Source organism: Haplochromis burtoni, unplaced genomic scaffold, assembly GCF_018398535.1.
Source record: "Haplochromis burtoni strain Fernald_Lab_line unplaced genomic scaffold, NCSU_Asbu1 Contig_22, whole genome shotgun sequence".
Taxonomy (NCBI): Eukaryota; Metazoa; Chordata; class Actinopteri; order Cichliformes; family Cichlidae; genus Haplochromis; species Haplochromis burtoni.
In genome coordinates this window covers 2103931-2129408 of record NW_024582383.1, presented here as the reverse complement: position 1 = coordinate 2129408, position 25478 = coordinate 2103931, and the positions used below count along the sequence as shown (strand labels likewise).

At 43.7% G+C, this 25478-nt stretch overlaps 1 protein-coding gene across 15 annotated transcripts in view; it reads left to right on the top strand.

Moving 5' to 3' along the window:
- The window catches only part of LOC102308027 (neurexin-3b), a 317322-nt gene extending 293560 nt beyond the window's left edge, over nt 1-23762 (top strand). For 11 of the 15 annotated variants that reach the window (XM_042218692.1, XM_042218690.1, XM_042218698.1 and 8 more), the window contains 2 exons: nt 10805-10883; nt 21212-23762. In XM_042218692.1, coding sequence (XP_042074626.1) covers nt 10805-10883; nt 21212-22194 — 1062 coding nt within the window. In that variant the 3' untranslated portion in view covers nt 22195-23762. Of the gene's footprint in view, nt 1-10804; nt 10884-19028; nt 19642-21211 lie in introns of all 15 variants that reach the window. The other 4 variants (XR_006054139.1, XR_006054138.1, XR_006054137.1 and 1 more) reach the window with 2 other exon arrangements.
- The last annotated feature ends 1716 nt before the right edge of the window (nt 23763-25478 follow it).

Below are 25478 nucleotides of genomic sequence, written 5' to 3'. Positions count from 1 at the left end.
CATCCTAGTGCAAAGACAAGTGGAAGCAGACAAAAACAACAAGCAGCATGCTACAAACTTTACCCGAGTCATTTAGACAGCCGTTAGCACAGGATTCTCCTTATGGGGACCTGATATGTTTAATATGCTGCTGAGAATATAGCCCATAAGAAGCGGATAGTATAGCTTTTATTTTGAAAGAGCAATTTCTCTGTAATAAACTCTCTTTTCCAAAGATGAGTGATTCCTCGATCAGATAGTTATTTTTTTTATTACTTTATTGTTTCAGCAACATTAAATTTAAAAACTGTACTTTTAAGTTAAAATATATATTTATAATTTTAATAAATGACAAATTAAAAAGGCATGAACATTTTTTTTTATCGAAAAAATATCGAACCGTGACACCAAAGTATCGAACCGAACCCTGACTTTTGTGTATCGTTGCACCCCTAATATATATGTATGTATCCAAGCTGACCATGGGGGGAAAAGAAACTGCTTTGAATTGTGTCTTTGATTTGCCCTTGCCTTTTTTGCATCATCCCTTTGATCTCTGAACGCACAGCCACATTGGGTATCTGTTGCTACTGGCTGCCAGGATGAGGCGCTCAAGGAAAATTGATTTGTTTGGGGTTTATTCCCATTAGTACAAAGAAAATCAACTTTAGCCACCGGGCACAGCGGCATTGTAAATAAACCAAACTGGGTTTGATAGCAGCGTTGTAATGTGGCTCTATAATGTGGTGTCTCTTCTCTAATTCTCAAAAGGCTTCGTTTCTCAGTGTTTCCTTCAGCCTCTGGGCCCGAGCTGTGTGAAGGTCATTTGTTATGATAAGACTATGTTGTGTTCAGGAGCAAGCCTCCCGCACCCCTCCCCTCATGCTTTGTCTCGCGTACTGTACTTAAGCATGTGGATCCAGCGCCTCTCCGAGACGCAGCACTGCTCGTGCTCATATTTCACGTTGTGTTTGTAACCCGGGGCCGTGGCTGAGCTTTAGCCTTTACTCTGATATTACTGACCCAGGGGAAAACTATAGACAGCAGTCCCAGTACATTGTGTCTTCCTTTTCCCTCGCTGAGCGCGAACCATTGCTTTGATGTGACCGTTCAAATCACTGTCATGCTCAGCAGAATATTCAACCGTAGCCACGGCCGCAGATGCAGCAGCTGCTCTTGTTACCATCCATGTATTTGAAGAGTTTTGTTTTTTTTTCCTCCAAGTTGAATCATTCACTGCTTAATTAGCGCGACCCCTCAGACGTTGGCTGTCAGCGCACGAAACTTTAGAAATAGTTGGTTATTATCTCACTGTGTGGCATTTTTCCCAGAATGAAGCACAGCATTGTTGAGCCTGTTTAACATCAGCGCTGTGCTGATGTTTCATGTTCTGCTTCCCTCTTTATCTGTGCCGCATAGACAGATTCAGGCGCACGATGTTTCGTTCACCATCAAGGTCCGTAGTCGGAGAACTGACTCACGGCAGGGCTGTAAATGGCGAGTAGTGGGTTTAAGCTCGCCGCTGAACTGAGTTCGCTCATATTTATTATCTGGCACAGGTGTGAAGAGATGGTGAGAATGCACTTTGGTTCCTGCCGGCACTTTATTAGACAGAACGATTCAGCGGTTATGCACAGTGGTAAAAATAATTTGATCCCTGCACCCTTTTATTTATGCAGTTGCACACTTTATTTCTCAACAACAACTCTAGGAGAAAGAAAAGCTGAGCTTTTTTTCTGTATTGAAAAGTGGATTTGATTTGACTCTGGAAGAAATCTGTCAGACACCAGCCGCATTTATCTACTTGATGTATCAGAGCCTGGCAGCCAGCAGCGCTACTGCTCCTATTAATATGGCAAGAACGGAGAATTTAAGAATTCTATCTTAAAACAATAATCTCGTGTCCATATGTCCTGACATGCCAATTCTTTCAATACGTTGCTCTTCTTTATACTGGGCCTGTAGATACCCCTGCCTAATGTGGCTCCAGTCTGAACCGCTATTTTTACATGTTGTAGCGCCATTTTTGGGAGCATTTCAAGTTGCTATACATCAATACAACCATTATAGCCCAAATTTTAATGATATATATGCATTAAGTGCATAGTAATTACATAAACTACAAAAAATTTTTGTTTTTTTTAACATATATTTCTAGTTAGAGAAATTTAAGAGGCTTATCCCTCAAAACTGTAAATACAAAAAAGTTGCACAAAATAGTTTCCCACCACAGGAAATTTATTTTAAGTGTCTTCATAGTTTTATTTTTGAAATACACCAATATTTATATACTGCAGGAAAAACAAAAAAAAATATTATCATGCAAATTTGTAAAATAACAGCATATGCATCAAAATAAACTATTTACAGCAGTGCAATATAAGTCCTAAGCATCCCAGAAACGACACAGAAAGTCATAAAGTCAAACCTAACTTTTAAAAACACCAGTATAGACTCATAAGGCCCTGATGGTAAAAAACTAAATTTCCGCGAAATGATGTCACTTCCGGTTTCGGGCAGGTCATGGAGGACATGCGATAGTTTGCGCTGATGGACGTAGGAAGTGTTACGAACAGCTGATCGGATCGGCAAAGCGTGTTTCTGGAGTATTATGTTTTTGTTGCTGCAAGTGCTTTTTATGCAGTTTTTGCAAAGCTATATATGGAAGGAAACTGTGACCGAGGACAAGCTGATGGCATCAGATGTAAGTACAACTCCTCCGGTTTCATATGCAAAAAAAATTATTGCGCTAGCTTACGTGTTTGCAGTGCTACCGGGATTTAAAAATAGTTACGCAAAACGGCGCGTGTCCGCTCCGGCCGGCTTTAAAGGGTTAAGGTGGGTTGCAAAGTGGCTTGCAGGTATACAGCAGCCATGTACCATGGGCCAGTTTAATCCCAGACAATTTTTCATTAGCTGGTCGGTCACTATATATTGGATGTGGAACATGTGAATCACCTGTTGCGATGAACGCCTTAACTTCAGTGGGATTCTTGATGTTTTCTTTCTTTTTGTTGGCATTCTGAGACTCTTCTGGTGTCTCATCTTCGGCCTGCGAGGGCTCCTGGGTTGGGCTCCCGTGCTCTGTATGTAAATAGAGTACATCCATCAGCTGATGTGGGATGACATTAAAATCAGTTGATCTACTGGGATTACAGGAGAACTTGAACTTAACGCCATGTTCAGTTTCAGCACTGCGATGAGGGTCAAACTCTAGGCCTCACTCAGCTTTACGCTGACTCACCGTTTCAGCCGCCAGAGTTTGTCAGATTTATGCGGTTGTCTTCCAGTGGACTCTTTAGAGTGAAATTCCCTCTTGTGTTTTGATGTTTTGTCACACTAAAGAGGTAATTCAAACCCAACAGTGCTTTAAGTCTGGAAAATATCCATTTGATTTGTGTTACACGATGTCTACGCAGGCCCGTAGCAAAACAAAAAAGAAAAACCAGACGCATTACACAGAACGAATTTAGGCGCAACACCGAGAGTAGGTCACTGATGTTTTGGCAGAACTCGAAACCCAATACACAATCGCTCTAATTATGCGCATAAATAGAACGAAGGAAGATAGAGCAAGTCTAACACACCTCTGCAGGTTGTGTTAGACTTGCAAATAGCGCGTGTAAAACATAAGGCTTTATTCAGACTATGTGAACAGCTTGATTCATTAAAACAGAACCACATGTGTTTCAGTAGATGGCAGAGACCAGTAAGGGAAAACATCTTCATATGAAGTACATTTAAAGGCTGATAATGGGAGAAATGCCTCACACCTTGGCTTATTTAAGCTATAGAACTGCCCGTCGTGTCAGTCCTGCTGTGGCCCTGCCTGGTGTTTTGGCCCCTCCAACCATCGCGTCATCCCCCCTTTAAGATCCGGGGTGGATATTTACGTATCGCTCCCCAGTTTCTATATGTTGGGTATTTGTGGGGAGTGATGAGCTCAGAGCCTAGACACAAAACTCTGACTGCATTCTGCTGCTGCAATACATCATTTGAAACCGGAGCTGTCTGACTGAAATAGGTTCTTGCAATGAGAAAGAATTTTAGATTTTGCTCCTTATCTCTCACACTGAATCACTTTCAGAAAGGATTTCCTCACTGCCAGAAAAGCAACTGTGAATCAGCGCAAAGCAAAAGGGTTTTTAAATGTCCACGGGGGAGTGTGTGGGGGGGGGGGGGGGGGGGTCTGTGTATCGTTTCATTCAGGCCTCATGTTCAGATAATCTTAATTCCCAAATTAAGAAAAAAATGTAGTCTGAGCAGGTGTAGCTTTTTTATTCTGCTGCTGAAGAAGTTTTTAATAAAAATGTTGCTTTCCCAGCTTCGCGTTTATTGCTAATCAATCTTGCATCCTCTTTGTTCATTCCCGAGGTCAAGCCCGACTGGTGATGTAGCATGCTCTCCATTCGCTTGCAGAAGTAATTGCAGCTTGGCCTGATAATGGCCTCTGCACCACTGCTGGCGGATTCACATCACAGGATTCATGATTAAACACCAGAGGAACTTTGTAGAGACAGACGCCCGGTTTCTTTGCAGACTCTGCATTCTGTTTGTGTCGGTGGCGCTACTTTTGAAACTGAAACTGTCACTTTTTGAGACTCGTCTCCCAAGGAGGCTGTCTATCTTTATCGATCGCCGGGGCGATCCTTTTAGTTGATGTGCTCTGTGGTGGTCGGCGGTAAGAGCTGCTTTAATGAAGTCTGGCTATTGATTAGGCCGTGGTGTTTGTTGGTGGAGTCGGGAATTTCAGCGTCAGTCGAAGGCACGCTAATCGGCATAATCGAGCGTGATGAAAACGGCCGTTTTATGTACTGAAGTCATTGTGCAGAATACGCTTTCTTCACACACAGGAAGTAGCGGGCACGAGCATTTCCAAATTTCCCCACACGTGAAACAATGTGGGCCGTAAATCCCACAACCAAGACTCTTAAAAATGATGAGGATGTTTGTTGAGAATAATTAGACCAAAAAAAGAAAATGCCTCACTGCCAAAATATATCCCACTCTATGTTATGGAGATTTAGCCAGAGAATTGGATTTTGCCAGCTGTGAAATCAGTTTTTGTAGTCCCGCTGGCCAACCAAATCATTATGCTATACCCCGCTGTAAGCTCCCATCAGTGCACACACATGAAGTCTATGCCTTTTCCACTCTGTGAGTGGAGCGCCATACGCCGTTCTCCCCTCCGGACGGCCGTGAGAAGACTGCGAGCTCCGTGTGACACTTGATTGCTTCTGCATTAGTCCAGATGTGTAAAAAGCCCCACATTACAAGTGCTTCACTCCGAACCGCTGTGACGACTGAGATACGTTGTATGTTTGCGGAAAGCCACACAACTAGTGGATCTACACATGTCACCTTTTTTAAAAAAAAAACCTCTTTCATTCATCTTGGAGTGGAATCAAAGTCGCTTCAGTGCAAGGGTCTCTTACTTTGAGTTTGAGGATGTAGTCATATGCAAAGTGACTCCGTTGAATGGAGTGTGTCCTCCTGCCTTTTCATTGGGACTTTTACACTACGCGAGGCTCTTTAATGTGGAGAGGATAAAATGTGAAGTACATGGGTTTTTTCTTTTTTACTGAGTTGCTGGCAGAGTTCTGGCCTCTGGATGCCGACACATCAAGAGATGTTACTTGGGCTTACCTTGGGGCTGAGAGGCTTGCCATTTGAAGACACTTTATTATACTGCAGTTAAGATTGTCAAAGGTATTTTTACACAGCTGTGTGCAAAACCTTTGAGCCACTCCTCATTTCTTTATATTTTGCTGGGAAAATGGGAAATGCAGTGATTTATGGTAACATGTAAATGGAAATACAGTATATAGGGCAAAACATTATGTACAACTCCACTGTGCTTGAAAGTCAATATTTGGTAACCCTGTATTTAATCTTGAACACAGCCTGTTCTTAAACAAGCTGCATTGTTATAGCCTTCAGGAATAGGAACTACTGCACTGACAGGGTGTTTGGGCTGCTGAAAAATGAAGCGTATAGTGTTGTTTCATCAAAATCTGATGATACTGAAATCAGTTTTGACAAGCCTCCACCGTGTTTTACAGATGCCTGTCGACACTCACTGCTGTTCCTCTCCTGACCTCTGCTTAAACACTGACAGCGATTCATCACTCCATCTCACCTCAGCCTCCTACTTTCATCCCTTAAGAACAGTGTTGGTCAAGTAACTTGAAAAAAGTAATAAGTAACTAATTACTGATTACTTAATTAGTTACTTAGTTACTTTTTAAAAACATGGTACACAACCTGAATACGTAATAAAGCAATAGGCCTTTCAGCCCAATTCTATTTTTGTGCATAATCCATCATATAAAACTGAATCAAATGAAAAAGTCTCTTTTAAAAATTGTTTTACTAGTTTTAATCTTATGCACATTGCATCGAGCAAAAATTCAATTATTGCAACAGTCTTTGACTTGAAGAAATTCTTTAATATTTAAACTTATGTTCTGCATGTTCCAGCACATAAAATAAAATGTTTTGTGTTTACACTCTTTCAAATCAGTGCAAGTAAAACACAGCAGGGGGTCCGGGGGTTTCTCTGTGAATGCCACATTCCCATGGCAGCGTGCTCGCTGCTCGCTCAGATTCAGTTAAATTTTTCGCTGTAGAAAGAAGTTTTCTTCCTGCGCAGAGTGAACTGTTTTTGTCACTTACAGACTAAAACTCAAAGTAATGTGAGGACGTCCACGTCGCTGCACCGTCTCTCCTGCACTCCATGTTATCCATTGTTGATCTGCACACGTCTGTTGCTGCCACGCACGTCGCACACACTTACGTCATTGTCATGAGACACTCTCACAGATGTGAGTTACTTTAAGGGAAAGTAACAGTAATCTAATTACTTTTTTGCATTAGAAATCCCTTACATTACTTGTTACTTGAAAAAAGTAATCTGATTACAGTAACCCATTACTTGTAACAGATTACTGCCCATCTCAAGCTTCAGAACGACTTCTTGAAATGGGGATTAATGCTGTGTTTTTCTAACAGGCTGCAGGTAACAAAGCGCCTAAAGATACAATTTAAAATCGGTTCTTTACTAAAGTTGGCTGTGATGTGGAGACACGAGGCTCTAGCGACCTAACTCTTCCTTTGACTTAGGTACCGTTTTATGTTTGATTTTATAAGTTAAGTAGCTTAACAAAGGTAGGAGACCTGAAAATGAGTGAAAAGTAGAGCTGGGCGATAGAACGATAACGATATGTATCGCGATATAACTTTTACTCGATAGAGAAATTAAGCTATCGCGATAGACCTCGCCGCTCTTGTCCTCTTAAAAAAAAAAAACAGCCAATCCAAATTAAGTAGCGCAGAGCCGAACCAATCACAGCCGCAGCGTCACGTCGCGTGACTTGTTACGTACAGCACAAGTGCCAAGCCGCACGTGTGTTTGTTTGGGAAGCAGCCAGCGGGTAATGGAGGAAATGAGTGTGCCGACTAGAAAAATCAACCGAGCGTGACCGAAGAGAAAACAGATGATGGTTCCAACGCCGGAGAGATTGTCGAACGGAAGAGCCATAGAAGTTCCGTAGTGTGAAGGTATTTCGGCTATTTCAAGTCTGACAAAAAACAGAGTAGCGTGCACTGTAAATTGTGCCGAAAGCAAGTCTGGAAATACAATAAACTGGTGCATGCGTCACACTGTGCGCCACGTTATTGTTTCGGTGAAATGAATTTCTACAATACTGTTACTGTTAATTCTACTCTCTGCAGTGTTTAAATGCTTACATATACACACAGTTACTGTCCGTCCACACATACGACTCGGTTCTGCTTCTATGCCCCAGCTTTGTTTACTTTTTCCCACCGAGGCTTCTAGACTTCTGATTGGCCAACATTTCTGCACGGTTAGGAATCTAGCGCCACCTGCTGCTTTGGCATGTTCATAGCAGCGTTTTCCTTCATTTCTGCCTTTATGTGTGGACGGGATTATTTTTTAAAACGAAAACGGAAAATCTCCGTTTTCAAAAATACCCGTGTACGTGTGGACGTAGCCTCAGTCTCTGACTGGAAGCGCTAATTCGTCATTCGGCTTTTGTCAGACTAAAGTAACTGTTAAAACTGTTTGAAAAGCTCAGCTATACAACAAGGAGAGATTGAGAATTTCCTTTTAGTTCTCAGTTTATTTGATATTGACAAAAGTTAGTCAGTTTTGTCTGTTCTTCTGTAAAACAAACTAAGATTTATTTTTAGAATTAATATTTTGTTTCTAAGTGGAATTGACAGTTTAGTCTGTTTCGTTTGTTCTATTTTGAAACTTAAACGCTTTAGCGGCTGCCTTTTGTGTAGTTTGCAATATTTGCCTTTATTTATCTGAAAAAGTCTCATGTTCCTTAAGTACATCTACCCTGTTGAACTTATTATGGGAAATAAATATTTAAATAAAAACAAGCTGCTGATTATTTCACATTTTACTTGTGAGCAACGGCACATTTAAATCTTACAAATATAGTTATTTGGCTTATATCGTGATAGATATCGTTATCGCCTGAAATGAAAAAAACATATCGTGATATGAAAAAATCTCATATCGCCCAGCTCTAGTGAAAAGGTTTTGAAAGCTTGGTAAAGTTGGTCAAGGCTTCTTTGAAAGTCTGGAGACTTTTGCAGTGACCTGTAGAATCTGCGACACCAAAACTAGTACTGAAGTGTTACCCACTGCAAGTATTCATTTCCCAAGCCCTTATTTCTACTGTATTCACTCAGATAACAGGAAGCCCGAAGTGATCTAAAAGCCAACCAGCAATTGGTAATAAGTCACCTCATTGTGATCTTTCATTTCCTTGTAATCCTGTTTCATAATCTCATTTCTGTCATTTCCTCTCTGTAGTTCTTCAGTGTTTGGTGGATGCTCGGCAGCAAATTGAGGTTACAAAATTTTTATATTTTGCTTTTTTGAGATCAAATCACGCTGATTTCCCTCGGTCACATGGAAATGGAAATTAGCTGGAATTTATATCGCACTTTAGAGAACAATCTGCATTTACCCTTACACTCACACAGCACCTTATATCCACTACATTACATCCACAAGTTAACCTAATGTGCATGCCTTTGGGCTGTGGAAGAAAACTCACACAGGAGCAGAGGAGAACATGTAGACATCCCACAGCAAACGAAGCCTAGATTTCACGTCATCTTTAAGGCTAATGTTAGGAGCCCCATCACGTGTTCGACCAAACGGCGTCCGCTTGCTCGAGCCAGCCCAGGTCACTCAAAGATCCTCTAATGCAGGACTACTTTCTCCATAACAGCAGGTAAAAAAACAATGACCCTCAGCAAGAACTTCTAAGAAACACCACAGTACCCGCTGCATCTAACTGAATGCCAAGTAGCTGCCTGAGAGTCTTCGTGCGTGTGGGTAGCTGCGCACAAATTGGTGTGATCTGTTTAACTAAAACGTAGCATTTTGGAGACGCGCATGGGCGTGCAAGGCTCCGTGAAGCGAGCGCATCCAAAGCAGTGAAAATATTCACCGTGCGGAGACGCTGCCGCCATCGGCATGAATGGACGAGAGAAAGGCAGTGTTTTCAGTCGATGCCGGGTTATGGCGTGATGGTCTCGGGGCTGAAATTGCTGGAACAGACTTTGAAGTGGCTCGGATTTTTCATCTCTCTCTCTCTCTGTGTCCCTGCCTCCCACATCTGCTGCTATCATAATAACAAGCAATAACCCTCTTTCAGCAATAACCAAGACTTTTACGCCCGTAATGTGGCTTCAATAAATAATGTCATGTTTACCAAGGGGCTATATTTTACAGCAATTTAGTTTAAAGCATTCCCCCCCACCCCCACATTGCTTTTTTGCCTCCTCTTGGTGGAGTACAGTACATAATGTGGTGCATTAAGCACACCAGCAAAAACGCACATTAACACATTATCAAATGTGCTGATAGAGAAAACAGCACAGCCCATCATGCATAATCATAGCAGACATTAGGAAAAACAAACAAAAAAACCAGCGAAAAATCTGCCTCCTGTGTGAGGCTTTGCAGACACGCGTGTGCTGCACATCAGCATACGGTGGGAAGTGGACGGCTTTTTCTGGGCGCCGTTGAAAGCGAGCGGCACAAGCATGGGGGCGCGTTTCATTAGTCTGTCAAACTCAATGATATTTAGAGCCCCACACCCTTGGCCAGGACTGGAAAACTCAATCAGCACTCTGATTTCATAACCCTGCTTGGTGACAGGGCTTATTTTATCGCCCCGCTGATTCATTCTAATAAACGCCGGCTGCCCAGCGCGCCGCCACTGAAATACAACCCTCTCCCTCCCTCCTGCTTCTGTCCTCGACGGGTCGACCTGGAAAAAAAAAAAGGAAAGAGAAAAGGGGAAGGGAAGGGTTGGTCGGGTGGGAGGGATAAATCAGAATTGTGGGAACTGGAGGGTGCAGATAATCCATCGCCGGGCCGGGCGGTGTAACGTGTGCCACCCCATCCCCATCCCTCCTCCTGCACCCTTTAGCACAAATCAGGGGCCGGGGACGCTGCTGATCTGTGTGGGCTTAGTGCGTCCATTGATTGCGGGCGATGGAAGGGAGGGGCGATAAATAATCGGAGGCAGAGTGCGGAGGGTGAAGGAAAACAATTATCTGCGGAGGTGGAAAGCACATAAAGCGAAGAATGATAAACGCTGTGAAATATGATTGACTCCAAGTGATATATGGAAGCCGAAGGACGGGCGAGAGAAGTCTGCGCGTGCAGAGATATCCTTGAGTGGCTGAGGACTCGCTCGCGCTGCCCCTAGCCTAACCACAATTTCTTCTGTTTGTGTTTGTGTGCGTGTTTGTGTGTCTTTCTCCGCAGACGACAGATGACATTGTTTCATCAGCAGAGTGCTCCAGCGACGACGAGGACCTGGAAGAGTGCGACTCCGGACATGCAGGTGGGATGAGTGTGTCGAGTTGTGCTTGCTCTGAAACCTGGTCTATTTCTCCTTATCTTTCTTTGAGTTGCTACCGAGGAGCTTCTCCTCCCTTAGCATCATGTCCCATGGGAGCTTCAAGTGTAACTTAAAAAAAAACGCCCACTTTCCCCCTCCCACCCAGAAAAAGTAGCCACAGTAAGCACAACGGGGTCCTCAGTGTCTGCCAAAAGTTTAAAGAACACTTTTTGGAGACGGGCGACAGCAGTAAGAATGCACTTTCTACACCCTCGGCATGCTCTGCTGTAGGAAGTCCCACTCGGAGCTTGTACTGTGTATAAGTAAATGCACACAGCTTCCTGCCGGGACGTGTTAAAGCTCACGCCTTTCATCTCTGAAACAAGTTACACTTAGCTATGGGGCCACTGGTTGCAGACATGACGACGCGTTGATACTAATTTTGTTCTCTCGGCGTTCAGCTGAGAGCAAAACTTTACTCAACAAAGTACGAAATTAGTATCAAGCCCCATGTCGCCCGCACTGATGCTTCAAAATGTATCTGTCCTGTACTTGGTTGATTTCCTCTTGCTGTGCGTGTGTGCGTCTCTCTTGACAGAGGATACATTTTGAGATTCTTTCGAGAACAAAGATGCTTTCAGCCTAGATACTGTGATATGTAGCAGACTAACTGCAACAGAGCCTCTTCCTCCCTACTCCTTCTTCTTCTCTTGTTTGTACCTCTGTTTCCTTCGTCGGAGGCTTGCCTTACCTGAAACATTCTAATAGAGAACAGATATCCTCGAATTTCTGTGCGCATCGTCTCTCTTCCCTCCCTCCCTTGACACACACACACAAACACGCACATATCACTTTGTGATTAGATCAAAGTGATAAGACACTCAGTGGAAAATAACAACAGAACTGGAAATAATGCCGCAGATTTAAAAGGAATGGTTATTTTTGAGGCAACTTGGGTTTGGATGAGTCGAATAAGCAGCTGTCAATCACGCTCCTGCCCAGGAGCTGTTGGCACGGATTCCTAATAACGCGGAGCAAAGCAAAGACTGTGAGCTGTATTGAAACTGGCTCACTATTTGAAAAGCAGCTCCCCTTAGGCGCTCTGGAAATCATTAACAGCTCCGGCTATTTGATTGCTTCAGTGTCCTTCAAAATACCATCACAGCCGGCTAATTGACGCTGCGCTAATCTGGCGAAACACAGCTCAGCTTAACACCGAGCATATGTCCACTTTTCACAGCTAATAATACGCCACCGCCGTGTTGCCCTTCCACGTCTGCAGTTGTGGACGATCGAGCGTTTATTTTGTTCTTAGGGAAAATCGGGCCTTTCCGTTGTAACGGATTTAACCATTTCTCCCCCAGTCTGAGAAAAGAAGTCGTCTATCGCTCGCTGAGGGCGTTTGTTTTCTTGAAATTATGACCACATTTAGGTCTTATGGCTTTTTGATGTGGCTGGGGGAAAAAAAGCCATTTCCTTGCAGCATTTTAGGTGCCTTATCTAGCGTGAGTTCCTTGGGTAAAGGCAGAGATTATTGAAATCGAATGGGCACGCAGCTCACATGTTTCAATTTATTTATTTTTGTATCTCTTCAGACCATTAAAACCTCAAACCCAAGTATTCTCAAAAAAAAGAAAAGTGAAAGTGCAGTCAAGTGAAGCGCAAGAAGCTTTTGCTGAGAGAACACGGTACCCTCCCCTCATATAGTGGCAACATACACACACTTACGCAAACATACCGTACATCCCATCATGTGGACACAGAAATTCATATCCTCATTCCTCGCCCCCACCTCCCCCTCCGCTTCCAGTCGTATGAACAGTTGTATGACATGATGTTGGGTTTCTTTTCCTTTTTTTCTCGTGTGATGCACATATGAACATCTCTCCTCTGTATCGATTTGGACCCAGCTGCTGGGTTTGTGTTTTTCTTTTCTTTCGTTCTTGTCTTCTTTTTGCTTTCCTTTGGGGCCTGGGAGGGTTGGGTGCGGGCTGCTTTTACTTTCCTTGTTTTGTTGTTGTGGTTGTTTTCAGTTTTCGTTTGCTTTTCTTTTATTATTATCACTCTTATCGTTTCTTTGGCGTCCTCCTCATCATCCGTCGTCCATCATCCAAGCAAGGATAGAGCCGCTCCTCCCGTTTTTTGCCTCATCTTGTGCCGCATGAACTTTTGGTGGTTGGAAAAGTCAAAGTTCTCCTCCTCATCAAGTTTTGTGTTTTATTTGTTTATTTTGTGCCATATGGCTTCTAAAGGAACATCCCTCCCCCCACCTCCCCATTTTCGATACAACATAGGGAAATGAACGGCAACAAAATCTTTTCTTGCCATCATCCTTTTTTGGCCTTGTGCAGGCAACCCCATTCTGTCTCAAGAAAGTTGTGTGTGAGAATGACTCCCCCCTGTCGCCCCTTCCGAGCGTTACCCCGACCCCACCCCCTCCATCCCGTCTCACCCCACCTTCCTTCTTTTAGCCTTTCTGCATATACATGTCTGTTTGAATGCAGATGGCATAAAAAGACTTTTATTGCCACAAAGTATATCTGTTTTTCTATTCTATCTGTTGCTCCAAGTAGAAGGCATTTGTGGCATGCACTCTTGTACTGGACTGTACCGCAGCTCTGTAGACTAACCAGTAACCCTCTCCTCCAACCATCCCCTGCTTCAGCGTGGATATGATTGGCGTCCATTTTTACGCTCTGCTTCTTTTTCCCACCCATACGTCCCTCCACTCGGCTTCTACATGTCAGCGTGTGCGTGCTGAGGGGAGGGGGGGGTCTGCCCCCAGCAGCGGCAGCTCCTCCCTCCGAGGCGTCCCGTGTTCGTGCTCGTGCCTGCTGTCTCTGTCAGTGCTCCGTCTGCGTCTGCCAAACCAGCCTGTGTTGTCCGCTGTGCGTGCGTGCTCGTCTTGTGCTTGTGTTGTCTCCGTGTTGAAACCAAAACTGTTAAAACCTCACCTTGCCCCCCTTTTAATCCCACGCGGGTTCCACGAGAGGGCCAATAGAGCGAATCCCGTGAGATGACTCACAGTCCTCTGCGTGCATTTACAGAATTGTCGGTTCAAGCTAAAGAAAGCGCCACGTGCAGAAATGCGTGAGCGCTGCGAGATGCTCAGTTTTGGAGGAAGGCAAATAAGTCGATTTATGATTTCATTTCACGGTGATTAACGGCGCCGTGGCTTGTCATTACCGTGCAATCAGAGCAATTTTATGATTAATGTGTCATTATATTGGGGTAATTGATTCAAATGATTTCAATCAATCCGCGAGTGCATTTCAAAATGTTTGATTTGTCCGTACAGCACCTACAAGCTGCCACGAGTCAGGCCTGATGGAACTAGGTTTTAATCTGACTCACAATAGGCCAAATTAAAAAGTCTACCTCCTAATGAGACGAAGCAGTGGATGTGGAAAAATGTCTTTGTCGCAGCAGAACTGTTTTTTTTGTGAGAGCTGGAAAAGCAAAGGTGTGACTAATAACATTAATGATGTCGTTGCTCCACTCTAGCAGTGCCCAAAAGCCATACCAGGCAGGCAGCTTTCATAAATCTTGGAACAGAGCCATCATCATTGTTATTAGTTACACCTCTGTCTCTATGCTGTGTAAAAACGTCTTATCTTAAGTCAAACATGGAGCGTTACTGTGGCTCTATTACAAAGCTACTAGTAAATGTTCATAAAACCTGTAATATGTGAACCTTCCGAGCCCATAAAAAACACATTTCCACCTATTTGTGAAAGGTTTGATCGACTAATGCCACAATATTTAAACAGGAGCAGTTATTCTGTTCCTTAAGATGCTCGATCTTCATGTTAAATTCTGGCCAAAGTTTCATATACAAATGAACCTGTTTCAAACAGCCTGTTCTCCTATCTGTAATGTCAAAGCAAGTGGATACTAACATGGTCACCCCAGGCACAGAAGCTCCACCCACCTCTTCAAACCTTTTCGAGGGGCAGCCAATCAAAGGAAGGAAGGCGCTTAAACTGCTTTTTTTTTTACCCAGTTTAAGGTAAATAATAGGATTCGATATTTCAAACTATGACTAAGCAGGATCCAAAACATCAGCTGCTTTAAGCTGCTCACTTATATATATTATAACTTTCACAATACCTCTGGATCAGATGACTGCGTTTAATGGGCAAGTCTACTTATACTGAAACTCATAACTCAGAGAGGATTATCACTGCAGCGTGTGTTAGTTTCATGCACCTGCAACTTTACTGCTTTGGGTCAATTTCACACTCGTCATTAGCGTCGTTTCCAGCTGCAGCATTGAAAAAAAGAGACAGGCACTGAACTCGCTGCGGCAACAAGCTACTGTTAGTGAACACAGTTGCTGTATTGACTTTATAATATGAAGTTATCTTAATTTTTGTCTTCAAGGGGCCAAAAGAGAGTTTAGTGTAGATTCAGGAGATGAGATTCAGTGGATTTTGTACACATCTTGCACCCCTGAAGCACCGCAGCTCCCTAACACACTTACTTTTTGCTGTGCTATAAGAATGACAGACTACCTGCTGAACATTATCGCACAGATAGGTTGTTTGAGCCTTTCTGAGCAACAGCCAGTCCAGGCGTTTTCTATAAGAGACGGCTCTCCTGCAAAATTGTGCAGCAGCAAGCACGCAGTGTAACTGTTGCACGCCACGCTGCAGTCAGCTATGTCATGGGAAGAATGTTTTTCCATAAAAAGGGCATAAATGATCCTGCATGCACTGTCACCCTCTGCCTTTGATCAAGTGCAGCGCAGATCAAACAGATGTAGTGTATTTATAGATGTTTCCTCATCTCGTTTGCCCGGGGTAGATAAAGTCCAGGATCTGGCGTTCAGATTAATCTTAGACTGGAGGCTGGGATGTAATGTTGTGTGATTTCTTCACTGCTGTATATGAAGAGCAAAGTGCAGGGTACGGAATGAAGTATGATAGGGATGGATCACCGAGTTTCCTCGTGGCATCGGCTATGGATTCCGTCAAGCCCCGCCGGGCCGGCTGTCACTTCGACACAGGCCTCGGATCAGTTTAAAGGTTATCCAGCTGACACACGTCTGCCGAGTGTAGAGGTGCAGCCTAATGTCTGTACAGCAAATCGACCAGCTGACAGGGGCGAGTCGCCACGCCTGTTGGAGACGCCAATTTAATACACCGGAATGCGGCCCAGCCACATGATGACGGATTAAGAGCTATCTGCCATGCGCCGCGGCTACACAGGCGAGCACCTTCTTCCGGGGGTGCTTCGCGCATCCATGACAGGACAGACTTCTCCATCGGAGCTGTGAACGGAACATCGCTTAATGTTTAGAAGAGAAATGAATGTCCATCAGTGAGAAATTAGGTTTCTTCTGGCAGACGTGTGCGCAGACATGATAAGATAAGTTTAATGGTGGGGTAAAGTGCTTTGAAACGACATGCTTCTAGAAAGCTCCGCCGCTGCACGGTACACCCTTATAATCCCTGGCAAGTGTATCCACGCTGAGAATCTGTGTGCTGCTGGCCTTCTGGTAATCAGTTCCCTACCTGTAGTTGGTAGGGATGAATGAATCTGCTACAGCAGGTGTCTGGGCACAATGCTTGCACCACAATGGGATTTCAGGGCCCCAAACCACTGACTCACCCACAATTTGCGTCAAAAATCCCATTCAATCAGTTCATCCGCAGTGCACCGGCTTTTCTGCTTTTATGGCGGAGCGTTGTCAAATCCCTGACACACCGTCAGGATTCATCTCCATTCGGAAGCCTCAGCAAACTTTTTGGATGGACACGGGGATCAAACCAGGGAGCGAGGAGAAGGAAAAGAGTGGGGGGAGAGGAGGAAAGTGAAGAGTAAGTGCTTTCTTGGAGATTTCTGCATCTGTAGCTCTCAAGCTGCTGAGGTAGTCAATCAGCCATTTAGTAGTTACTGTATTTACTTTAATTCCTCTTCAAAAAGCCCGCACACAGCCATGCAGCCTTTATTACATGGTGGGATGAAAAGAGGAATGGCTTTAATATTGAGTTTGTTTCATATTTTCATTTTACTAGATGGGTTTCTCTCATTGATGCAAAAGGAGGGAGAGTCAGTAGGCGTGCAGAAACACACTAGTCACAAGTCCTGACTTCCTTTGAGAAACTGGCTGCGGCTCTATCAGAGCGGAGAGTTTTTTGGGGGGGTGGTCTTGCTAGGATGGCAGGGTTTTAGAATAAAATCCCCATCCATCTTGATGAGTTTCGAAAAACAAACGCAATCTGGTTGAGCAAACCCATTAGAAAGCGGCGTGTTTGTCTGCTTCTGAAATGCAGCAAGACGTGCGGCGCTTGTGCAAGAGCTTACACAGGATTAAAGTGTTTACAAAACATCAAGGTCCTCTGCGCTGACTTTACTAAAACGGGGGGCTTCACTGCAGCGTCTCCCCTCCCATCCGAGTGTTTTGTTGATATAGCACAAAGCTAACAGTAGCCGAAAGCTGTTAGCCAAGAACGGAGTGAGAGGATGCAAACAAGGCCAAGACAACGAGGGCAGAGTTGGATAAATAAAAGCCTCGGATGCAATCGCTTTACTCCGAGACGCTCCTGCTTATTTAACAGGGCAGAGCGGTTTTATGGCTCTGTTTGCTGGAACGTCACAGGTAGCGGCGACGTAGCGGCTTTTCCCCCCCCTTTTTTCAGTGAAAGACGAGAATGGCAGCGATGCAGTGCGAGGCCTCTGCTGAATCATGTCCTATGACATCCTCTGAATCAGGGCCGGAGCAGTGACAGGGACATTCGCATTTTAGATGCTGGCGTCGATAAGGAGCAGTCAATACAGTGTGACAGATGCCATATTTACTCAATAATGCTTCGCTCGCAGAGACAGTGTGCTTTAAAAAAAAACAAATGAGGTTTCTGTAAAACAGCCTGCAGAGGATTAACCCAAAGCTGATGTGCAGAGATAAATCCACCACGTGCCCTCTTGTGGAACTGCAGATGCTTATCTGTCAAACGAAGGCTGTCGGTTATGCACGTAACACAAAGCATCTAAACGTCGGACGATCTCTCTCTACCCCGTTCTCTGTATTAATTAGTGAAAGTGCTGGTTACGTACAGTGCACCGTAACTGCTAGTGAATGACTTCTTTACATCAGGAAAATATCCCACAGCCCTTTGCTGGCAGTCACCTTTACTGACCATTGGCCCGCCCCTTCTTAAGCCCCTCCCCCCACCATACCTGTCCCCCCTGGCTTGCTGTATTGTTATTGTATTATTACTCTCCCTAAATGCAACTTACTTAAGCATGCATTAACCCAACTTCTTAGAGTGGAACTAAAACAAACTCCAAAAGAAAGGAAAGAAAGCGTTTGTGTGATTTGCCTCTCTTTCTCTGACGTACATCCAGATTGCACGCCCTGTCCTGTGTTTTAAAAAGAAATACTAACAAGAGAAATGTATTGAGGTAACTAATAATAACCCGCTTATTATTAGTTAAACGAAGGTGGCGACACTTTCCTATAAACTGTCCCCCCCCCTCCCTCTCTCTCTTTGTCTGCCTCAGTGTGTGCTTTCTGGTTGTTCATCTTTGATAGTGTGAGAAATTTAATGCCTTTCTTTCTTGCTTGCTAATCTCTCTTTATCTGTTATTTTCCTCCTTTTTTGTACATATATGATAATCCACATATATGTGAACCTCTCTGTTTCTTTTCTGACAATGTTCAAATTTAAACTGCTAATTTGTTGCGAATCACAATTGCGATGTTATTTTTTTTATGACCCCCCCCCCTCCTCCTTTTTTAATTAGAACAAAACTTCCTCTTTTCTCTATGAACTAATTAGCGTTTCGTAAACAGCAGAAGGCTCTTAAGATTGGGTATCAAAACCATGCAGCTGCACTGAGATTTTCATAGAGAAAAAAGAGAAGCTGCCTCGAAAAACTGCTAATCCTGGCCCCGATCTGAAAACACTGCTTTCCAAAACTGTTTCCGTGCTGATCTCGAACATCCACCTGTGAAGTTAAGCGCTTGTCTCCGATTGGAAATTGGGATCGAATCGATTAACGAGTCTGAATTCTTTTTTTGTGCATGGCAAAAGAAGTTGCAGCTTAGGGTTTGTAAAACTGTCAGTGTTGAGAGTGCTGTTCTCTTTTGTAGATGGGCATGTATATGCTCATTGTTTGTATATCCCCATCCCTTCCTTACAGCCAAAAGCTCTAATGCCGCCCGACCGCTTCGTGCCGCCTTTACATGGACATGGCAACTGATGTACACGTTCACCCCCATCTATGTCATTTCCTTCCTAGTATGTTCATAGGTCCCACCCCGTCTCACACTCCCTCCTCCCGAAACCCCCTTTACGTAGAGATTCTAAGATATGTACAGTCATCCAATTTGTTCGTAGCTGACGAGCAAGCTAAAGCCGAGCGAACGAGCAAAAAAAAAGAAGAAAAGAATGAGAAAAAAAAGTCATCTAATCCGGCTGTAGATATTTATGGAGAGACTTATCAATCAAAGCAAGAATTATAGATATACTGTTTTCTTTTTTCTAATAAAATGATTCTGAAAAATCCAAAAATAACAACAAAAAAGATCCTGAACAGAATGGTGAAGATTATTTTCATGTCATGATGTGTGGATGTATGTGTTGTTGCCTCCCTGTACCATCCTGTCTAAGAACAAAAGAGAGAAATATATACTTACTTAATCAGAAAATGTTAAAAAGAAACTAACCTAACTTGTCCAAAGGCATTCTTACACAACTTTCTTTTGTAAATTTTTTTTTTCTTCCTGCCAAAATCATGCGGGCAATTTGTTGATGTAAGTTGACAAAACTGATGGTATGCTTTCTTCCTTTGAAAACTGTTTCATCTTTTTTTCGTAGGCTTTTTTTCCGAGCTGACTTTGTTTGGTTTTCTTTCTTTCTTTAATTTTCCTCTTACTAATCCTTTCTCTAAATAGCTCTATCTGTGGCTTTACTTTGTGAATGTTTCTTACGATGTTTGCTCTAACTCTAAACTCTTTTCGTTTGTTTTTTTTGTAATGCCTTAATTATTATTTCTATTTTTTTTCCTTTTTCATTTTCTGTTGTGTTCTCTTTTTTTTTCTTTATTGTTCCAAAAGGTTTGCATCTCTTTATAGTGCCCTGTTTGTGAGCCTTTGCAATGTACAAACAATCCACCTTGGCAAGAGGATAAGCAGCTTCAATAGACATCTGAATGTTTCAAAGTCTTTGTAGTCTTCCGGCAACAGGTTTAACCAATGAAAGGCAAATGACTTTATTATAAAAGAGGCAGACACATGTGGAAGCATGTCTCTGTCTTTTGATCTTACGTGTGAATAATTAATAACGTCCAACTGCTCTTACAAGCTGTTACAAGCCAGCAAACATTCAGGTGTCGCTGAACTGCCCGGTGACTTTGTGCCACTGTGGTAACTGTAGGGGTCAAAAGGCAAGAGGCTAGGGCAAGTAGGGGAGCCCGCTAATGTCGAGGGAAGGACCGGCTCGCTCATCTCCAGCAGCATTTCAGCTGTGACTGCAGCGAGTAGATCAGTCAGCCAGACCTAAACTTGCCTATCAGCTTCCAAAGAGGTGCGAGATATCGTTTTGGGACTTTGGAGACCCTCCAGCCCAAAGACACAACCTCTCATTTTTCATCATTGTGATGCATTGTGAAGCTTGTTAGTATTTTCCAGCCCGTGTAGGTCAGCAGGGTTAAAAAGCGTCGCTCCGAGCAGCTACGGTATAAGAAACACCTTACAAATAGTTTCTCATTTCAGACTTAGTTAACTTGCTTTCAGGCCCACTGGCTTGCACTTGAATTGCAAAACCAATGCTAATACCCTCTGCTTCTTTTTTATCCACAGAGCACATCTCTCGGTGCTCATAGTTTTAGGCTAAAAAGGATTTACACTTGAAGATAAATGAAACATGCCTCTTAAAAGCCCGGGCTAGTCATTTATGTGCAGATATATGCAGAATTACGAGGTAGAACTAATACGAGGGCCACAAACTCCACAGCATCACAAGTAATTCCCGCTTTCCTATGCAGCAGCAGCTTATATAGGATTTAATTTGAGGCGTCAGTTTAACGTGGCTCACCCTTGTGCATCCCTCAAAGCCTTTTGATGCAATGTATACTTATTTATGGCTGTTGTTTTCTTTCATTTGGGTCTCGTTTGGTTCTGAGTTTCATTGTTTTTGCACTGGTACAGTGTTTTCTGTTTGATTCTTTCTTTCTTTCTCTTCAGTACTTTTGATTCCCTACGTTGAGCTTTGCTTTTTCTACTTTTCGTTTTCCGATTCTTTTTGGTGCTTGACTGCTTCTTGCTTTGCCGATGGAACGCTTTCTGCCGTCTGACTGGCGCTTGTTTCTGTTTCACTTTCCAGGAGGGGAGCTAGTTATCCCCGTGCTAGTCGAGGACCCCATAGACATCCCTTCTGTATCCACCCGTTCTCCCTTCATCCCCCTCCCCCCAACCCTCCGCCCTGTCCTCACCATTATTGAGACCACCAAAGAATCCTTGGCCATGGCCACTGAGGCGGGGGTACCTTGCTTGTCGGACCGAGGCAGCGATGATTGTGATGATGGTGATGGTGGTGATGATGGTGATGATGATGATGATGATGGCATGGTGATTTCGGGGTTTGGCTCTGGCGAAGCTTTCGACTCTAGCCTGCCCCCGACTGACGATGAAGATTTTTACACCACCTTCTCCCTGGTAACAGATAAGATCTTGACCACATCGGCCTATGAAGGCAGCTACAAAGCCCTCGCGCCCAAGTGGGAGGCCAAGGACTTGAGGCCTAGCAAAGCCTCTGAGGCAGGTAGGACTGCACCCACCTCGCCTCTGCCCGACCTCCGGGGCACGCCGCCGGCGGCGGTCCCCTCGGACACGCCACCCAAGCTGCCTGCCGGGAAAATGAACAACCGCGAGGTAAAACCCCCGCAGCCGGACATGGTCCTGGTGTCACTGCCCACGTCCTTCGATCTGGACGGCACCAAGCCACGAGGCCCCTTCATCACCTCGCCCATGCTGCGCACGGTGCCTGCCGCCCTGCCCACGGTGCCCGGCGTGCAGCGGGTGCCCCCGGGGGCCTCGGAGGTGGTCCGGGAATCCAGCAGTACCACGGGCATGGTGGTGGGCATTGTCTCAGCCGCCGCCCTCTGCATCCTCATTCTCCTCTACGCCATGTACAAGTACAGGAACAGGGAGGAGGGTTCCTACCAGGTGGACGAAACACGCAACTACATCAGCAACTCGGCGCAAACCAACGGCGCTGTGGTGAAGGATAAAGCACCCAGCGGCAGCGCCAAAGGCAGCGCCAGTAGCAAGAGACCGAAAGACAAGGACAAGGAATATTATGTATAGAAATCCAGTCATTTCCCGACCCATAAAGCTACAAACTGTTTGGAACAAAGTTAAGAACACTTTGACAGTACCATATTGGCAACTGTGATTTAAAAAGAATCAAATCTCTTTAGAACTCGAGACTTACTGAGTCGCAGAAACATTTACAAAAAAGAACTTTGGCTTATGGAAGCACACTTACTATTGTAAGCATTACAGAGAGACAATGCAGTAACAGCTGCACCGGGACTCAGCGTGGACACTTTTAAGGAGTCCCTGCTGGAGACATCCTGCAGTGTGAATAACATCACTTTAACACCCACACGACCCCAAGTGACTGTCTAAGAGGTGTGTGATCCTTGGAGTTCTGACGACCTTGTCCATTGTAACCCTGTAAAATACGATCACTGTCATTTCGGCCATTCTGAGCATGCATGTGAGGTGTATGTGACGTGGTGCTGGCATCTTGTGTAAGTGAGGGACCTCAAGAAACAATGATTGTTGGGGAAAGTTGGAAGTCAAACCCTGATTTTGCGTTACAAAGCGGTTTCATTAAATGTAGCTTTCATGGATGCGATGTGAGGTAACGTATACGTGTTTCTTGTTTTTCTTTTATCATTTTTTATTTATTCAATCAATCAGTAGTTTATTTATTTATATATTGAATTTCACTTTTTTGTTTTCTTTAGTTTGTTTTCCTAAGGATGATGGCCAGTCAGGGTCGACTAGGCAGAGCTCAGCAGGATGTAATACAGTAATGTATTTCAATATTTTTCTCCCCCCGCCCTCACGTCTCAGTTAAGGATTGGACTGCTATGCAGGGCATCCAAATTCTAGACGGCATTCAAGCGTGCAAGAGTGGATCCACCAGGCAAACTGTACAATGTTAATTCTCAGAGTTTCAAACGTCTGATAGCATTTTTCTTCTTTTCCCTTTTCATTTGATTTCTTTTTATTGTTTCAGTCGTTCCTCTGTTTCCTTTTACCGATATGACGCCGTGGCAAAAATGCATTACCATAAAATGTGTCTGATGAAGATGTAATTGTCACAATCTTAACGAAGAAAAACAAACACAGGCTGAAGATTTACTCCGGTGTGATTCTATCTGTTCAGACGACTGTGTCAAAAACATGTTTACATATTTTACTACATCTAGCCGTCGTGCTTTGCAGGTCAAATGTTGTACAGAAGATTCCAGTTCCTGTTGAGTTATTTTTTATCCTCTTCTTGTATAGATGATTTGATTTTTCTGCTGTAGCAACATGACTGGAAAAAGGAAAACAGCAAAAAAAACGAAGCATTTTTATTCTTTTGCCTGGAGATGAGAAAGTGATGTGCACAGGAACATTTGTTTAGGCAGGGAACAAATGCTGTTAGACGACAAGTCTGGTCTCCCTGGATGGTGTTTGTCTTCAGTCGCATGAATATTTGACCACCGGAAGCCGTCAGTCGGATAGAAGACGCCTCCCTCAGATCTTGTCTTAGGGACTCCTCCTTATTCTGAAGTTGCTTTCATCATGTCATTTATTTATTTTTTTATTGGAAATTCAAAAAAGATGAAACGAGAATAAAGACAGATTATGATGGATTTGGAGATCTATTGCTAGAACCTTACTGGCTTACAGATGTTTTTTATTTTGTTCCTTTTTTCTGTCTTTTTTTTTTTTTTTTACTGTATCGTCTTGTCTGATCAGCTCGTCACTTTTTTTGCATTCGATTTTTTTCTGTCGTTGTATAGCTAATTTCATGTCTCATTTATACGACATTATCTTCCGACAATATGTCGGCTTTTTCTTTTTTAATGTCATTTATTTATTGCTGAAATTATTTGTCCTCTTCTGTTTTCATGCAAATCAGTCGGTGTGTATGTTCACTTTGATTTTTTGTGTTGGTACTTGGCTTTTTCAGCCAGTTTAATTATCGTCTTCTGCTTCTCCTTTTTGACTCCAAACAATTCCCAGAAATAAAAAAGGAAAAAGTTGTTCCCAAACTTATTTTGGGTGGTTAGACTGCAGGATGCTGTCACTCGCTTCGCCCCTGTTGTGCTAAGAAAGACGACGCTGAAAGAGGATGGAGATAGATTCTATCTGAGGCCATTCGCCGAAGCGCAGTTTCTCATCCATTTGTTATCACTTCGCTGATTTCCTTTTATACCAAAAAGTGGCACCATTTCTATTCAAATGAAGTCCGGAGCGGAGCGGCTCAACGTTATCATTTACCTATAGATGATTATGCAAATTCATACACTGCTCATTGATGCAACAAGAGAAAAAGGGATGAGGGGAGAGAATGATTATTAGAGGGTCCAGAGTCTTCACAACACTGGAGGAATGGCTTTGGGTTTTAGAGTTGAGTCTTTGTGAGAGCGCGCAGCCAAATGAGATTCTTCACGACCATATGGTCGGGTTATGAGCTACTCAATGGCGGCAGCACCTGCTTTCCCAGCTCGTTTTTACACTGTCCATATTTCGTGCAAATGGGCCTTCACAGAGCTGGTCATTAACTTGCAATAGCCCATTGATGTAGGATATCAGAGTGCCGTGTGTGAGTATATCCAGCTCACACAATGACTACATATTAACTCATTCATCCTCCCAGGCTATGGGAACAAGGAGGCCAGCAGGGGCTTCGTTCAGCTGAAGGAGGAGTGCCTTTTTTATTATTATTATTATTATTATTTATATATTCAGAGGCAGAGGGATTCTTCTTTTCAGTCCTCCGCCAAAAATCAGAGGAAATTTGCTCTGCATAAGTCAACACAATAAAAAGTTAATGCGTAAGCAAACGGCATTCATTTTAACAAGCAGCGACATTCACTCCTCACTTCATCCTGCTGCCAAAAGGCGAGCGGCAAAATCACCGTGAGAAGGGCGCCACTCGTATAACAAACCCCATTCGGCTCAGTTCGCCTCAGCTTTACGGTGCACGCTGGTGTTTTGCACTCTCACTGCTCTCGTATTTAAAACATTGCAAGCAGCTGATCTTTGCAAAAAACTGTCAAACGAACAAGGTTCTTTATTTGTCACATGCATAGTTATACAAGTATAACACACAGTGAAATGTAACCTGACACTGGGGGGGTGACACCATCTATTCTGAAACAACTAGCAGAGAGAGTTAGCAACTTAGTGGTTAGTTTTATTTATATAGCACCAAATCATAGCAACGGTTGCCTCAGTGTGACGCGACAAATACAGAAAACCCCAATGAACAGATGACCCCCTCTGAGCACTTGGCGACAGTGGGAAGGAAAAACTCCCTTTTTACAGGAAGAAACCTCTGGTAGCACCAGGCTCAGGGATCC